The 15099-nt window shown below is 45.6% G+C and overlaps 4 protein-coding genes and 1 long non-coding RNA gene across 15 annotated transcripts; 2 read left to right on the top strand and 3 right to left on the bottom strand.

Annotated features, from left to right (window-relative positions):
- The first annotated feature begins 151 nt into the window (after positions 1-151).
- On the top strand, positions 152-1256 carry LOC136192048 (nicotinamide N-methyltransferase-like). The gene has a single exon (XM_065980542.1). The coding sequence runs from the start codon at positions 165-167 to the stop codon at positions 957-959; it is 795 nt and encodes a 264-aa protein (XP_065836614.1). The 5' UTR covers positions 152-164; the 3' UTR covers positions 960-1256.
- Positions 876-3244, bottom strand: LOC136192042 (uncharacterized). 2 transcript variants are annotated; one of them, XM_065980527.1, is made up of 8 exons: positions 3201-3244; positions 2998-3151; positions 1924-2948; positions 1711-1875; positions 1502-1664; positions 1282-1445; positions 1191-1234; positions 876-1137 (listed from the first exon to the last, which is right to left on the bottom strand). In XM_065980527.1, exons 1-8 carry the CDS (start codon positions 3236-3238, stop codon positions 983-985), a joined length of 1908 nt encoding a protein of 635 aa, XP_065836599.1. In that variant the 5' UTR covers positions 3239-3244; the 3' UTR covers positions 876-982. The 2 variants fall into 2 exon arrangements, with proteins under 2 accessions (XP_065836599.1, XP_065836597.1); XM_065980525.1 differs by having other exon boundaries at positions 1711-2948.
- On the top strand, positions 1475-4727 carry LOC136192052 (uncharacterized). The gene is made up of 4 exons (XR_010671099.1): positions 1475-3813; positions 3868-3935; positions 3999-4137; positions 4190-4727. It is a non-coding gene; the product is annotated as an uncharacterized lncRNA (long non-coding RNA).
- LOC136192041 (uncharacterized) lies at positions 4675-10050 on the bottom strand. 7 transcript variants are annotated; one of them, XM_065980521.1, is made up of 20 exons: positions 9837-10050; positions 9700-9748; positions 9521-9651; positions 9370-9468; positions 9118-9306; positions 8928-9015; positions 8767-8865; positions 8373-8714; positions 8045-8311; positions 7864-7985; positions 7647-7809; positions 7295-7600; positions 6915-7241; positions 6657-6866; positions 6573-6608; positions 6098-6515; positions 5915-6032; positions 5696-5855; positions 5570-5644; positions 4675-5516 (listed from the first exon to the last, which is right to left on the bottom strand). In XM_065980521.1, exons 6-17 carry the CDS (start codon positions 8992-8994, stop codon positions 6017-6019), a joined length of 2373 nt encoding a protein of 790 aa, XP_065836593.1. In that variant the 5' UTR covers positions 8995-9015; positions 9118-9306; positions 9370-9468; positions 9521-9651; positions 9700-9748; positions 9837-10050; the 3' UTR covers positions 4675-5516; positions 5570-5644; positions 5696-5855; positions 5915-6016. The 7 variants fall into 7 exon arrangements, with proteins under 7 accessions (XP_065836593.1, XP_065836594.1, XP_065836592.1 ...); XM_065980522.1 differs by having other exon boundaries at positions 5570-5634; XM_065980520.1 differs by having other exon boundaries at positions 5570-5855; positions 9366-9468.
- Positions 10051-10192: 142 nt separating this feature from the next.
- On the bottom strand, positions 10193-14224 carry LOC136192043 (uncharacterized). Of its 4 annotated transcripts, none has more exons than XM_065980531.1 (12): positions 13993-14224; positions 13801-13927; positions 13557-13754; positions 12963-13511; positions 12419-12730; positions 12232-12290; positions 11971-12171; positions 11661-11886; positions 11454-11611; positions 11229-11399; positions 11048-11163; positions 10193-10990 (listed from the first exon to the last, which is right to left on the bottom strand). In XM_065980531.1, exons 4-12 carry the CDS (start codon positions 12973-12975, stop codon positions 10300-10302), a joined length of 1947 nt encoding a protein of 648 aa, XP_065836603.1. In that variant the 5' UTR covers positions 12976-13511; positions 13557-13754; positions 13801-13927; positions 13993-14224; the 3' UTR covers positions 10193-10299. The 4 variants fall into 4 exon arrangements, with proteins under 4 accessions (XP_065836603.1, XP_065836601.1, XP_065836602.1 ...); XM_065980529.1 differs by having other exon boundaries at positions 12963-13160; positions 13211-13511; positions 13557-13906; XM_065980530.1 differs by having other exon boundaries at positions 13801-13906.
- Positions 14225-15099: the final 875 nt, after the last annotated feature.

The following is a 15099-nucleotide window of genomic DNA, read 5'->3' as shown; positions in this document are numbered from 1 at the left end:
GTTCAAGTTTCTCGTTTATTTCGGGACAGGTACTATTAGAGTGCTGTAATATTTTATGTACATGTATATGTCAGAGCCGTCTATAAAGATACCACTGGTAAGCGTGTCTGTCGATGACGTTTCCCGTGTGACGTGAATGCATGACGTAACACTTCCTCAAAGTCATGACTGAGGAAATTTGCTTCGGCGAAGACTACATCGGTCAATTCGACTCGAACGCCTTCGTCGAAAAGTACTACGACACAAACGTCGAGAGGAGTGATCGAGAAGCGTTCGTCTTGACGAAACTGCACGAATTCTACACGAAAACGACTCATTTCCCACCCGATTCGGCATCGATTCTCGAATTCGGTGGAGGCCCGACCGTTTCTCATCTCATCAGTGCAGCACCGTTCGCATCGCGCATCGTTCTCGCCGATTACTCGCCCGCTGCACTAAAGACGACGAACGAATGGAAAAAGGCCACGCCCACTTCAGCTGAGACCCATTGGACAGCCTTCTTTCAATACGTCATCCGAAATCTGGAAAAAAATCATAAGGACGATGCACTTGAGCAAAGAGCAAGCGAAGTTAAAGTCAAACTCTCGTGCACCCCATGCAACATTCTCGATGAAAAACCTCTCGGAAAAGATGACTATGATAACTACTTCGACGTCGTCAGTTCGTCATTTTGTCTCGAAGTCGCGTGCCCCACAAACGATCGCTTCATATCGTCGGTTCAAAAATTAGCTAAGTTGCTCAAAGGAAGTGGATCGTGGTTTGTGCTCAATTGCGTGCTCGGAGAGAGAAGATACCCTGTGGGAGAAAAAATGTTTTTCACTCTACCTCTCACTGAGGACCTAGTGAAGGAGGCGCTAGACAAAGCAGGATTTCGTCTCATAAATTTCGATAAGATAAGTCTCATTCGAAAGGAAAAGGGTGCAATAGCTGCTTGTCATGCAGTTGGTCAGCTCATATAATCAATGAATGTACAAATAATGTCTCAATCGTAGAAGTCAAAGTCGTCGTCTTCGTCGTTGTTTTCACTCAGGTGCTCGTCTATTTCTATTACGTCGTCACTTTGATGGTGCTTCTTTGGTTGTCTTGATAGCACCTTTTCCATCAGTTCACTCTCACTGTCTGATTCAAGGAGGAAACCTTTATGGAAACAAACGTTTCATCAGTTGCACGTCTATATCCTTTTTACTTACTTAGACGAGAAGCCGTCTTCTCACTTCTCGTATCAATGATCGGTCTACGTATAGAAGTAAGACTTTACAACGATCACTCTCTTTTCCTTACTGGGGACTCAAAGCTGTCGGTGATATTGCAGCTGCAGCTTCCTCTATATCTAGTGAATCGTTTTGCTTAGGCACATCAGCAGTTGAAACGGCGGAGGAGCATTCCTTCGAAGAACTGCCAATAATGCTCTGAAACGCACATTTCAAAATATCACTAGCACTAGCCTGGATAGAAGAAGCAAGTTACTAATTGACTCATGATATCTCTATAGACTCCTCACTTTCTGCTTTCTGTCAGCACGTTCCAACTGAGATGGTGACAGAAGCACAGGTAGAAATACTCCAACAGCTACATCTACAGACAAGATAGACTGGCCAAAGAGAACTCCAAGGTGAGTAGACATCAGATCCCAACATGGCACCCAACTCGGATCTAACTCATCTCTAAGAAACAAATCTATTAAAAATTCACGTATGCTAAGGCAATTACCTAAACTGAATTCGATCAAGAGGCGTTCCTTGCCGAAGCATTGCACTTGGAATGAGAGGAGGAATTCGCTCGTTTCCAGCACAGAGACGTCTCAGTTCATCGAGTGCTACCATACTCAGACTGCTTGCACTGAAGTGCTCAAGACTACCGTTGATTTCGAGCGCCCTAGAACAAAAATTAGGCAAAGGTACAACGACGAGTGGACGCTCATACTGCTGCACTCTCTTTTTCATGCCTATTGAGCAGTCTTCATCTTGGTACAGATCTTCCGTCTCGACACCCATGTGAACATCGTTCTCAATAGCCGTCATCAATTTCTTCAAGTTGACGATATTAAGAGGGGTAGGATGATGATTCACTGGTGCCTCCGACTCAGTGGACAGCATCGTCGAGCTCACGGACACTTCACCACCTGAAAACGAGACAACGTTGTCTACATCATTCTCTTCAGCTTGTTCTGGAAAACTAAGACTTTTCTCTTCGTCAAATTTCCTAATGACTACCACTTCTTCCTCTGTGGAAAACGAGACAACGTTGTCTACTACTGGTACGTCATTCTTCTCAATTTCTTCAGGAGAATTAAGACTTTTCTCTTCGTCATATGTCCTATTGACAACCACTTCTTCCTCTGCGTTGTCCGCCTCATTCTCGTCAGCGTGCTCCGGAGAAATAAGACTGGCCACCACTTCCTTATCATCATCCTCCTCAGACGTCACTACACTCTGCTCTTCTGCATCCCTTTGCCTGTCAGTCAACACGACTTTCTCTTCAACTTGCTCCTCATCTTCATTTGACTCAGTGCAACTGCCACTTTGTTCTTCCTGCTGTGAATTCGCTTGAGGCAACGCAATGCTCACTGATTCATCATCATCATCATCATCATTATCATCATCATCATTATTCTCCAGTTCTACAGTAGTCTTGATTGGACCACGGCTTCCTAACTGCTCCACAGTCAAAGGCAAAAAATTCTCTCCTTCATCCTCCTCCTCCTCCTCCTTTTCTTCTTTTTCATCTTCCGGCGTCGTGAGCGTCGCCTTAATTTGAGAAAGTGAAAAATTAGGAAACACCGGCTTATGACGAGTCGATGACGTCATAGGTTGAAAATTTCCAACGGAAGCGACCAAAGCGGCTTTCGCGTCGACGCGTCGTTTCTCCTCCCACTGACGCCTCTGAGAACAAACAGCCGCCTTCCAATCATCGTACATTGGATCGAGACACGCCTCCACGTAATTTTTCTAAAATTGAAATCAAACGTTTCCCGCGACTGAAAGAGACGTTCATTGCCTTTGCTGCATTTAGAATGTCCAGGCTGACGTTCTTGGCGGCGATTCGTTGTCTCGCGCGATCGAATTCGGACATGATTCGTCGATTTCTCTCTTTTCCTTTCATTTCGTTGTCTCTCGCCACGCGCACGAGCTCGGAAAGCTGATCAAACGTCCTAAAATAACCATTAAAGCAAGGGACACGGTAAAGATGCGAAAACGAACAGAGCATTGGAGCGATTTTTTGAACGAGCGTCGGCCATTTTGAAAAGAGGATACCCGGATAAAGGTTGACTTCTCCGTCTGTTTCAAGCTTCTTTCGACGAAGCTGTCGCTCCTACAGGCAGTTTCTGCAGCGAATTAGGTACTTTATATCTTATTTGCTGAACAAGGTGCCGGAGACCGTTCCTAGAGAGCATTTCTCGCACGATCGTCTCGAAAACGATCGTTTCGTTCAAGCTATGGCGACTGATCAGGTCTGTTGCGTGCATCTACGTGCAGGTATGCCTTGACGATAGGGTGTTTCGCATTATTTGGTACGAGTAAAGTACTAAAGGGAAAGGAGGACAGGTCCCCTAAATTGTTCAAAGGGGGTCCCTTTCCCATGCTTTGAGCAGTTGTGCTGTTTGCTTCTATGCTAGGTTTCTTGTTGCTCCAAAGCTTTTTGTAAGAGTATTGGTGAAGCTGAAGAACGAAGCAATCGTTTCATTTTCATTTTCGTGACGTCATCATTTGAAACATCTTGATCCTCAAAACAACGGAGTGATATCAAGGTGCAAGACGTTGCAACAACCGACAGGTTGAGAGGTGTTCCTCTCTTAAGTCGACTTCTCTTGAGGTATTTAATTTTATTACATTCATTGACTATCATCAGACATTCGTTTTTAATTAGACATCGTCAGTTATTAATAACTGTAACCGTGATGCTTGGTTGGAATGGACCATCGCGTTATTTTCAGCGTATGTGACAAAATTCCACCAGTCAACCTCTTGTATTAATGGATCTTTTTTAATTAAATATAGACGTCACTGCGAGGCTTGTCAGAATATTGGAAGGATCCGTATCGTGACGCTGTCCAACTTGCAGCGCTCCGATTGCTCAAGAGTCGTCACTTCATCAGCACATATACCCGAGATTTTTATTGATCTGAAGAACGTCAAGGTAGATTTGATGTTGGTGAAGTTTGCAAACGTATATGCATGTATGTGTGTAGGTATATCGTGGTGGTACGACCGTATGTCAGTTGGAACCCATCGATGCACCAGGTGTATACGTATGGTTGGTTCTCTTTTCATCTGTTCTTTTTGCTTTGTAGGCACATTCGGGAAGCTTTTCGATGTCGCCGTCGATTCACCTCTGGGCCCCGAGGTGACTAAATAAAACCGGCCCAACTCTTGAGCCAAAGAGGTTAAACGTGGCTTGAACGCAGGGGAGCACAGCCCCTACTCCAGTGGCATGAGTGTTAAACTGCCACCCCACTTGGGCAAGACGCGGTGGGTTACAATAGCGGTCCCCCTGGATCCAGGCCGGTAGCACTCACATCCGAGGGCTGCCGGTCCCAGGCGTCCGAGCCGGGAGACTAAACAGGCTCTAACTCCGACGGGGGAGTAGTGAGGTTGACCCCCACCCAAGCGAAGCCTGTACGGACCCCTGCGGTCTGTGCAGGTGGACAGCAAAAAAGAAGAGACGCGTGCGCAAATTTTTTTGGATTTCCGGTTTACTTCCGGGTTATATAAATAAAGATTGTAAAATCAAACATTACGTGGTGTAAGGATGTATGCGCATGCACGCGAGACCCATCGCATAGGAGCAGTTTTACAGTCTCATGTACGGGTCGTGCTCAGGACCCTTCACCCTTCACCCTTATGCTACTGTGACTAAAAAAAATAAACAATCTACAAAAACGCTACGAAATCTGCTCTTTTTCTTCCTCCAGCAAGTCCCGCCTTCGCATCGATACATTAGCGCAAAAGCCAGTGCGCAGAAAGCCTTTCAATCAAAACCCGGGGAATGAAAACTAGAATTAAGAATACGCCAAAAAGCTCTTGTAAAGAAAAAACACAACGACCAAAGCTCTCGCGTAAAAATAGGAAAGCTTTGGGCCGCAAAAGCGGAAATGCACGCGATGAAGCTACTAGAGAGACGGCAACATCAGATGCCGCCTTCGCCTCATACAAAGACGGCAACATCAAATGCCGCCTTAGTCAAATACAAAGACGACACCATCGAATACGCCTTCGTCACATACAGAGACGGCAACATCAGATGTTGCCTTCGCGTCATATATGAAAGACAACATCATATGACGGCGTCGTCGTCGTCTCCTAAAGAGACGACATCGTCATATGACTTTGGCGTCGTCTCCTAAAGAGACGGCGATGGCCAAAGCTCTCGTGTACAAATAGGAAAGCATTGGCCGCTAAAACAGAGATGCAGGCAATGAGGCTACTACATGGACGACGTAGTCAGATGCCACCGCTTATCCGTAATTCAATTTTCAGAAGATTTTTGCCTTTGCTCGCGATGACTGAGTACGTTATCTACAGCATATTCAATATGAACTCATTATAGATCTCATCACAACGTCACGTACGTTGTGTGCGTTGCATCTGGTAATCGTTGTTTGTTTAGAGATTTTGGGCGAAGGATTTTCGGTCTCTAAATAAGACTTTTGATCGCTTGGAAGACGTCGTCAGAGAGGGAGACTGAGGACGAGGACCTGATTCGCTGAGAGATTCGTGTACGTCAGAAGCCGATTCGCGTCGAAAGCTGTTGCAGAGTAAGCAGGAGCCCAATCCTGACGGAATCGGACCGCTGTAGAGCGCGTTCAAAGAAAGGAGACCTTCGATCTGGTCGTTTTCCATCCAACTCATACTTCCCTACAACCGTATCCACAAGAATGTACTACACTCACTTCGTTTGGCCTACTTCAGCTAACCTCTTCGTCTTCCTTGAGCGATTTGACCGATAGCTTTAGAGCAGGCGCACTAGTAGGATCACGTCATTATCATGTATGTCTATGGACAAAATCAATTCCTTTTTATGCATTGACCACACTGAGGAACACAACAAGAAAACTAACAGCGTTTCAACTACTAGACAGTCATGAAAACGGGCTTACCAGGTATACGATTTTTTCTGCTGCTGATCACGAGCGTCATCTGACTCAACCTTGTCATAGTGAGAAGTAGTGGTCCATCTGATGTCCTCTTTCTTGTTTAGAGAAGAATTTTCAACGTCTTCATACACGGGGTCGGCTTTCATTTCTTGGCCTCCAACTGCGTCATTCGAAGAATCAGAAACAGTCTGTCCACTTTCATTTGATTTTATTCTGGCTTTCGCAATCGCTGGTGTTGTCGAATATGGGCTCGTTGACGACGACTGAGAAGCAGCACATTTGTCAGCTTTGGCTTGAGGCGATTGACGAAATGAAATCTTTTTCTTCTTAAAAATCACCACGATGAGGAATGCAGCTGCACCGATAACAACTAGCATTGTCACAAACGTTACACCAGAGGCCGCTCCTGCTGAGAGTCCTTCTTTAGCAGAAAAAAAATTATCACTCAATGAAACCGAAAAAATTATTTATAAGCTACCGTCTTCAGGACTTCTAGATGTTTCCGTTGGTGACTCTAAGAAGCAGACAATGTAACCACGCCTTCGAATCTACGCGTACTTGCCTGCCATCGAGCTGCAGTTTCGCTCACTAAAGCAGGCTTCGATCGAGTTTCGACCACCGTAGCAATGCGAACGAAAGGAGTTTCCATAAAAACACGTTCGGTGCCTTAAACGAAAACCTGAATTTCTGCCACAAATTCCACCACTGCATTGGGCTGAAGATGACCAGAAAGACCAAAAGTATCCGTAAGATCCGACGTGCGATGGAAGACCTATGAATATTTAAAGTGAATATTTACGCATTCCTTAATGACACGTACTAATCCAAGCTGATATATTTTTGGCTTCACTGGAGTACGTCGTTTTCGCTTGGCAAGTGAAATTTGCTCCAAAATCTCCCCGCCAATTGTTATGGTTGTTTCTATCAACAATAACTTTCGTCAAGTTTCGAACATTCAAATAAGACTTTCTGTCGTAGTTATAAACAAAGTGCGAATGTCCTTTATCATTCATTCTGACGCCGTTTAGAAACCAGCTGAGAGAAGAACGAGGATTAGTCAGTCGTTCGGTACATACTAAAAGAAGAGATTTTCCAGGATGAAAAGGGTAGATTTGCGTCGAAGGAGACATAATTGGACGAGGCAACTCTAAAGGCCGGATGCCGTTATCACACCTTTTCAAAGTTTACCTAGACACCGACCTTTTACGTCGATAGGGTGAAAAAGAAACGTCTCAAAAACATCCCGGTAATCCACAATGACCAAAATCTCAAACTTGTACACTCCAGAATCGCTTACTGTTGCGTTCTCAAATGTCACTATCTGATCATCGCTAAATACCGTGTTTAAACCTCGATATTTTAAACCACTTAAGGAATTGCCATCTCGGAAAATTTTTTGAATTTGGATTTCAGCCCGACAACAAAAGTCAAAAAGGAAAGCTACTGTTGAATTAGCATTGACCAAGAAACTGCTGCTGACGTACGCACGATCCGGTATGTGAAAGCCTAGAAAAGTGACGAAATGTAGCTCAAATTGCACGCCATCACTTACCTGAAGCATTCTTTCCGGATAAAACAGCAGGCGATGATTCCACTGCTCCAGCCGAATTATTGGCATAGCAGCTGTACTTACCAAACTTATCAGAACTGACGCGAACTCTAAGCCATCGACTTGCGCTTGACAGGTAAGAAGGATTTTGGATCAAGTTCCCATCCTGCATAGGTCGAGAGTAAGGATAGCAAATCATAGAAACTACGCTAGAATCAACCTTTTTCCAGTGAATTTCCGGCTCTGGAATTCCATACGCATCACACCGAAAGTAGACGTACTGACGAGAAATATAAACATCTAGAAGAGCATCAGCGGGTTCGTGAGTGATCCTTGGACGAACTACAACATCAAAAAAAAAAATGTTTCATTAGACCGATTTTAGCTATTTTAGCAAATACCGTGAACTTCCACTAAGAATTGGTGCCTTACTGTTCCTAAATAGTTTTCAGATATGCAATCGTACATGCCAGAATCCGTCGACTCATTAGCACTTTGAATACGAAGTTCCCCGTTCTTACTGCCCTGAGGCAGAGTGACGTTTCTACCGTCTTTTTCCCACCGAACAATAGGCTGGGGAGAGCCCACCGATAGGCAAACAAGAGACACCGATTCACCTTTCAACATCGTCGTATCATCAGGTGTAGAAATAAATACCGGTTCTATTCCTAAAACAGCGTTCCTCAAAGAAGACGTCTGGATTTAAAGTGCTGAGCAAGAAAAACATACCTGGAAACACTTGATACTCCAACACAAAGCGTCTCTGCGACGAGACGTGTGAACCAGACGAAAATCGTATCACAACCGACGAGTCAACTTTGATAACGTCTCCGTCTTCAAAGTCTCCTCGATAGAGATGAGTTACTTTCAAATTCTGAGTGCGATCTGTAATCCATAAAGAATCGCTGATTGATCCAGTCAAAAAGATGTATACGATTCTGAGCAGAATAACAGATGGAGACAATGAAGAGTCAAACGTCCAAGTGCAATTTCTGTTTATGTCGTAATCCTCAGGAAAGCCAGGCGAAGTCAAATAACCTGATGAGGCCTTTATCACATCTCCACAAGGCGCTATAAAGAGATAAATCAGATTCCAAATCACGGTATTTCCGACTGTACAAACATGTGCTAGAACATCGAAGACCGGTCCATCCTGAAGGACAAACACAGTGAGAACAATCGGATGAAGAAAACCCGCCATTGAAGCAAACTAAGGAACAGCCTAAATTTAGAGACAAAAAAACAGTCTTCGCTGCATGTATAATATAGGCTGTTTTCAATCACCGAGACTTTGAGCAGGTATGAGCTTCGACAGAAAGAATGCCCACAACGGCCACGCCAAAGTGAACATTGCAACACTGAGTCAATCGTCCTATAAAGCCAGGAATTAACGGAGGTTCCCATCAATGACAGAGATCGAAATCATCAAGCTTCCGGCGACTATAGATACAGTACAAGTGATGTGATATCTTACCCCTAACACCGATTGCTGTTCGTCGCTCCTACGTCCTGTTCGGTTTCGGGAAAGGCCGTCGAAGGACGATCGAGATAGCAGGTTTGGAATGTTTATATAGTAGAGTTCAGCCGGTTTAGCTGGTTTAGCCAGGGGGGCAGAAAGCTAGGCGTGGCGAATTAAGATAGCAGATTGTAGAGCCGTGCGCGCCTACACCCGTATTCGATCGTATACTATAAAGACAGCGTCGTCACATGCCGATTAATTACTTGCCTTGCTGACGTTTCAAGCCTTTGATTACGACGATGTGCGCTTAGGGTCCACGACTTGAAGCCCGTGACGACGTCCAAGTTTGGATAACTTTTCTGGGCACTGATGCGCGGCAAAACTTTGGATATTCGTCAATGCAAATTAGAGCGCTCACCTCGTACGCCGATGCATGGCGATTTTGCGGCAGATTGATGTCTTCGTCGTCGTCGACTTTTCCTTGGGCACATTGGACGCTTGTTGCTTTTTCTCCCATTCGTGCTCACGACGATTGAGGACGTACGTGAACTTGAGGAGGAGTACGTTTCGATCTACAGTACTTTCGTCATCACTTACGCGCGCAAGATTTACACGTTCGAAACAAGACCCGAACTGCGCAGGAGACCTTTCAAAAAAAAATAAGAACGATTAGGAGAAAAAAAAAGAGGGAGGGTCCCCCTTAGATATAATATTCTATATATATAGGTACGTACCTTCTAGGTCGTCGAACGAGTTCAGAAATTATGTCTGGAAGCGCCGATCGCGAACTGCCTCTGTTCGTTCTCGGAAGTACGACGAGCGTTCGTTCGCACGCTTCCAGCGATGCTTTTCTCGCACTTTCTTCCATTGATCACCGCCTCGACGCTGTTTAGCGATGGAATTCTTGCCGTTCGCCGAAGAAAAGTCGTCCGTTCGTCTGAGACTCGATAGTTTATCGATCACGTGCATGATCGAGATCTGACGTTGTACTTCCCGGACGTGGAAAAAGCACGTTCGGAAAGTGCGTCACTGTTAGTCGAAACTTTTAGGTTCCTCTACAGAATATTTTATCTATGCCTACAGTTGATGTATGATGTCACTAAGAAGGTATTACTCAAAACGCTACAACAACAATTGTGCAAACTATCTGACACAAATTACGAAGTCAACGTCTATGGCTCTGCGTGGACCTCTCAATTAGAGCACGCGAAGTTCCCACTTGCTAACGCAGCACTGGCACCACTGCAAGCGATTTTCCCAATTCACAACTTGGGACTTCAAGCCAGCTACGAAATACCAGTCATGCAATTGTTGAACTTTCACCCCAGTCACACCGTTCGGAGACGGACAGCATACAAGGGGATTGGCGTCTTCGTATTCTGCTACCCCATCTACGCCGCTGTAGTCGAAATCGATGAGGAAGACACGCGGCGGAACTGCTTCGACATCGACGATAATATTCTCACTTCTTAGGTCACCGTGAACGAAACCTTCCAAGTGCAACTGTCGAACATGTTTCTCCAACGTCGGAAGCAACTGACGACAAATAACCTTCGCTTTCCAGTCGATATACAAATCTCTATCACAAAGCGGTACGCTGTTTCCCACCTCCTTGGCTGCTTTCTTCTGAGCTGCTTTCAGAAAATGATCACCTTCTGCGTATGCCATGACGAGAGAAAAGCAACACGGGGAAATGATCCGTCTTCCGAGTAGGCGTGGAGCAAATCCTTCGTCTGACGCATACCTGTGTACAACATCACCGTGCCTCTCTCCAAACAAGTATTTGATGACGACTCTTTCTTCATCTTCTTCTCCTTTCGCAGTTTCAGTCCCGAGCAGCGAACGGCTGATGCCCAGATAAACACGACGGTTTATCTTTTTCGTGTGACTATATGGATAAGGCGCTGTTGCTAATTACATAAGAAGCAGCTATTAATTAATTCACCGAACGATTCTTTGTCCTTTGTCGCGTTGACGAAACACAAAGTCTTGTGGAGTAATCCCCATTTTCGTAGCGTAGTCTCTCAACGCGACGAGAGTCTTCGTCGTTTTAACAAACAGCTGCATAAAGAGGAAACAACAGATAGGGTCTCCGTCAACTACAGTTTATGGCAAGAAAGCTAAACCTGGTAAAGAGAAGAAAGCATTTCTGGCCCAGAATACTTGACTTTGAGTACGGGGCGCCGACTTGACAAGAGACCATCTACTGCCGCAAATACCTCAACCCCGCTAGATAATCCGTCCGCGAGTGAAGCGGGATAGACAAGCACTGCTAGCGTAGGCCAACAGTAGTTTATCTAATAAGAGATGATATCACAAATGAAGAAGTTTGGAAAGAGGAAGATGTTCACATGATCTTCATGTCCAAACGCCAGTCCCAACGACCGCTCGAAGTCCATTGGGGCAATGCGAACGTATTGTGCAAGTTCGCGCCGACCGCTTTTTCGCTCGGAGGCATCTGATTTCATGACAAGAAATCCGTACGCAACCTTTTCAACGGAAGACCTTTCTACATTTTAATTTGTTAACTTGGGCGAGTTTCTAAAAAATCAACTTACGAGCAACAAAGGCGAGGTCTGGCTCGCAGGAAACGGGAAATGAGAGCGGTAAAGGAAATGGTGAAAGCGGAGAAATGTCGTCTCCCATGAGGAATTGACTAATTAGCTGAATCACCCTCGCAAAGGCTGCAATCCTAGCGTCGCGAGTGCTTGAGATCTGCATCAACTCTTCCAGTGACCCCACCAAGCCAGGAATCTCGTGCACAGAGGGAAGCTCTTCGGAATTCTATAAAAGAGAGAAAAACGATGTACAGGTAGACTTCTTTTTTTCTAAGTTCTCAATAAATAATTCCTCGCGAGTCAATCCTACCTCTTCGAGATGACGAAAAGCATTGCAGAACACCGGCAAATTTGGGCAGTGATTCCAAAAGTGAATTCGATCGCCGACTACTTCCTTCATATTAATGCCGTCTTCATCAGCCTCTCGTTCCTTCAAATATTTATCATAGTCTTCCGTATGATACGTTTGACAATTCAACCAATAAAGAACGTTTTCAGGACGGCAATACATCTGCACAAAAGAAAAGAATCATACGACGAACGTCTAGGTCACAACGTGAGCGCATTCTACCAACAACCCGTCATAATAAATGTTTGCACGTTCATCACAAGGCCAGAAGCAGTCTTTTTCTGATAAAGAAAAAAAATGAGAAAACCGCCTCCACCCGTGGACAAGGCACGTTCCACCGGAGATAAAATATAACATGTGTTACTTTACTTCATACATATGCATGTACGTATGCACGTATGTATTTTACCTGCTCCTACATAAAATAACGGCGATACCGCATGCACGAGACGGCGATCATCTTGAACAGTGCAAAAGAAGTAGCCACAACCGGCGGCAGCGACACAAGCTTCACTAAGAACGACGCCGCGGTTCGTAATACGACTGCGAGGCAGAACCTCGGCTATATTTCGGGTCGATGTGTAAAACGAAAACCAGCAAGCGTCAAGGTGCACATTCGCGTCATCAGTCGTAACGACGTCGATTTGAACAACTGGGGCAGAAAAGCTAACAAGTGGAGTGATCGCGTCGATTTTGACGTCAAAACCTCGCCGTTCAAAGTCTAAAGCACAAAAAGTAAGAGGCAGTGGTAACGATAGCGAGCACAGAACTAGACAAGCACGCGGTCACCCCAAAGGGGGCCCCACGGGTCACCAGCGCTTCTACAACAAGAAATCGCGACTCCGCTCTAGCTCTTCTAAATTCAAGTGCAAGATCTTCCAAAAAAAGTAGAAGGCGAACGCATCGGCGATAGAGATATATGCCGTGAAACAATCTTTGCCAGTAACGCTTACCGTCAACGTCCATGATGAAGATTTATCAGACAAAGACTCGGCGTAGGCGACGTTCAGGAGCGACTTTCGCGGTGAAGAAATGTGGATGAAGAAAAGGTGGAGCATGCGCAGACCTCTAAACTGTTTGGTGACGTCAGAAGAGAGAGGACCAGTGCATACGAAAGTCAATGTTTGCTGGCGTCGACGAGACTCGGAGAACTGAATCGCGGTGTTAGCACTGCATGCCTCTTATTTCTAGGTCACTGTACATTGACAGCTGATTGAAGGGCAACATGTCACTTTTAGACCTTTGAATAACGTCCCATAGATAGATTCCAGAGTCAGCCTGTATGACTGGTGAAAACCAAAACACGATATAGTCGTCGCCATTTGAAGGAAAACGAATGGAAGAGTGCAACGTATTAACCCAAGGTCTTCCTTCCTTAATTAATTAAATAAATAAATAATTTCCTTCAGCTGAGACTCTGTTCGGGAGGCAAAAAAAAACGAAGTAAATTGGGCCGAACGTTGAGATACGGAAAATCGGGGACTTGAGAAATATGACCAATCCTATACGAAAAGATGATGGCTCAAATCAAGAAAAAGTATTTCTACCTGATTGGTTACGAGACAGCGCGGCAGGAGAAGACTCAACGACACAACGTTGGCTTCACGTCAACGCAAATCATAGCGCACACCTTCATAATAAATATGTCAATAGACTATTAGAGTGACCTGGGCCGACGTCGTCGTCGACGACTATTCCTTGGCTATATCAGACCGCTTGCTCACGACGATTGAGGACGTGGTTTTCTGGATTTATATATTCAACATAATCTCCTTAATTAATTTATTATACCTTTGTTGTAGATTCCATCACTCACGCACCCCAGAGAGTCGTTTATTTACACGCTCGAAAGTGGAGACGGTTTTTCGTGAACTCAGAAATGAGCTTCAGAGGAGACCTAGGAAAAGCATAAGGCCCCCTTTATGATAAGGGAGTCCCCTTTCACATTTTAGGGTAGATACGATTCTATAGTCACTTACGTACCGTCTACATTGTCGAACAAGTTCAGCTATTATGTCTGGAAACGTGGATCGCGATCCGATTCCTTTCTTGCACGCTTCCAGCGTCGCTTTTTTCGCCCTTTCTTCGATCGATCGCCGCCCCGACGTCGTTTAGCGATGGAATTCTTCGCGTTCGCCTCGAGAAAGTCCTTTGTTCGTTCGATACCCTAGAGTTCTCGATCACGTGCATGAGAGAGATCTGACGTAAAACTGTCCCGTACGTTAAAAACCGCCGAAAATGAGCACGTGCGTCAAGTGCGTAACTGTTAGTCGAAACTTTTCACGTGAGACGCAATTATTTCCTTTTATGGTTACGCGTAAAACCACAAAGTCTCGCACCTTCGTCATCTGGCCTCCCGAGCCAATCAGAGCTCGTCTCCCTCGCTCTTATACTGGCGCACAGCGCAAACAATTCTTTGCGTAACCTCGTCGTCGATGCAGCGTGCAGTACAGCCGGTTAGTCGTGGAATGGGAGCAAAAAGTCGTCGCCCACAACGTCACTCCCCGGGACAACGATGGCGTAGTGATTGCAGGTCGCCGCTCACGCGGTTCTAATCCCTGTAGGGGCTGCGTCATCGGAGCGATCCAGTCGTCCCGCTCTATAAGCTTCGCTACGTGCAGCTTGTACAACATGGGGAGTTGGCGGCGTCGGCCGGCTCTTCATCTCCACGCCGACTACACTACTGCATTCTGCTCGCGGCGGGTGCGACAGCTCCTCTGCGGCAGGGCTACGACTGTCGACAGGGACCGGTCTAGTTGTAGGGTTCTCTTCCCTATGCTATGATCGGCTCATGGGCTCATGCTGCTCATGGGTGAGCGACCCCTTCTACAATTGGCTCCATTTTTTGCGGCCTCTCCAGCGGTGCGAGCCCACCGTCCGTATGGAGGCCTAAAAGCTAAGTGGACAATACGAAGCGAGCATGTTTTATGCGCCATTTTTTTAGATCGAAGACGTCGATAACGTCTAGTGTGACATACGATATGGCAGATGGAAGAAGTGGTTTCATCCTGCACGAGCAGGGTAAAAGGAGTCGTTATTGTCGTCGAATGGAAACTAAACCGACGCTTTTCTGGACTCATGTTGAGAAGA

The sequence above is a fragment of the Oscarella lobularis genome, chromosome 10 (genome assembly GCF_947507565.1).
Source record: "Oscarella lobularis chromosome 10, ooOscLobu1.1, whole genome shotgun sequence".
Lineage (NCBI taxonomy): Eukaryota > Metazoa > Porifera > Homoscleromorpha > Homosclerophorida > Oscarellidae > Oscarella > Oscarella lobularis.
The sequence above is the reverse complement of the archived record's forward strand: the minus strand, read 5'-3'. Positions and strand labels throughout refer to the sequence as shown.

Coding starts and splice junctions, on each gene's coding strand:
- LOC136192048 (XM_065980542.1), top strand. CDS start 165: ATGACTGAGGAAATTTGCTTCGGCGAAGACTACATCGGTCAATTCGAC.
- LOC136192042 (XM_065980525.1), bottom strand. CDS start 3,238: ATGGCCGACGCTCGTTCAAAAAATCGCTCCAATGCTCT. Junction 3,152..3,200: donor AAAAATCGCTCCAATGCTCT/GTTCGTTTTCGC, acceptor TGGTTATTTTAG/GACGTTTGATCAGCTTTCCG. Junction 1,138..1,190: donor GAAGACGGCTTCTCGTCTAA/GTAAGTAAAAAG, acceptor GTTTCCATAAAG/GTTTCCTCCTTGAATCAGAC.
- LOC136192041 (XM_065980519.1), bottom strand. CDS start 8,994: ATGTTCACTTTGGCGTGGCCGTTGTGGGCATTCTTTCTGTCGAAGCTC. Junction 8,312..8,372: donor GGAGTATCAAGTGTTTCCAG/GTATGTTTTTCT, acceptor ACGCTGTTTTAG/GAATAGAACCGGTATTTATT. Junction 6,516..6,572: donor ATCTAGAAGTCCTGAAGACG/GTAGCTTATAAA, acceptor TTTCTGCTAAAG/AAGGACTCTCAGCAGGAGCG.
- LOC136192043 (XM_065980528.1), bottom strand. Junction 11,400..11,453: donor CGTTTGGACATGAAGATCAT/GTGAACATCTTC, acceptor ATCTCTTATTAG/ATAAACTACTGTTGGCCTAC. Junction 10,991..11,047: donor AAAGGACAAAGAATCGTTCG/GTGAATTAATTA, acceptor TTATCCATATAG/TCACACGAAAAAGATAAACC.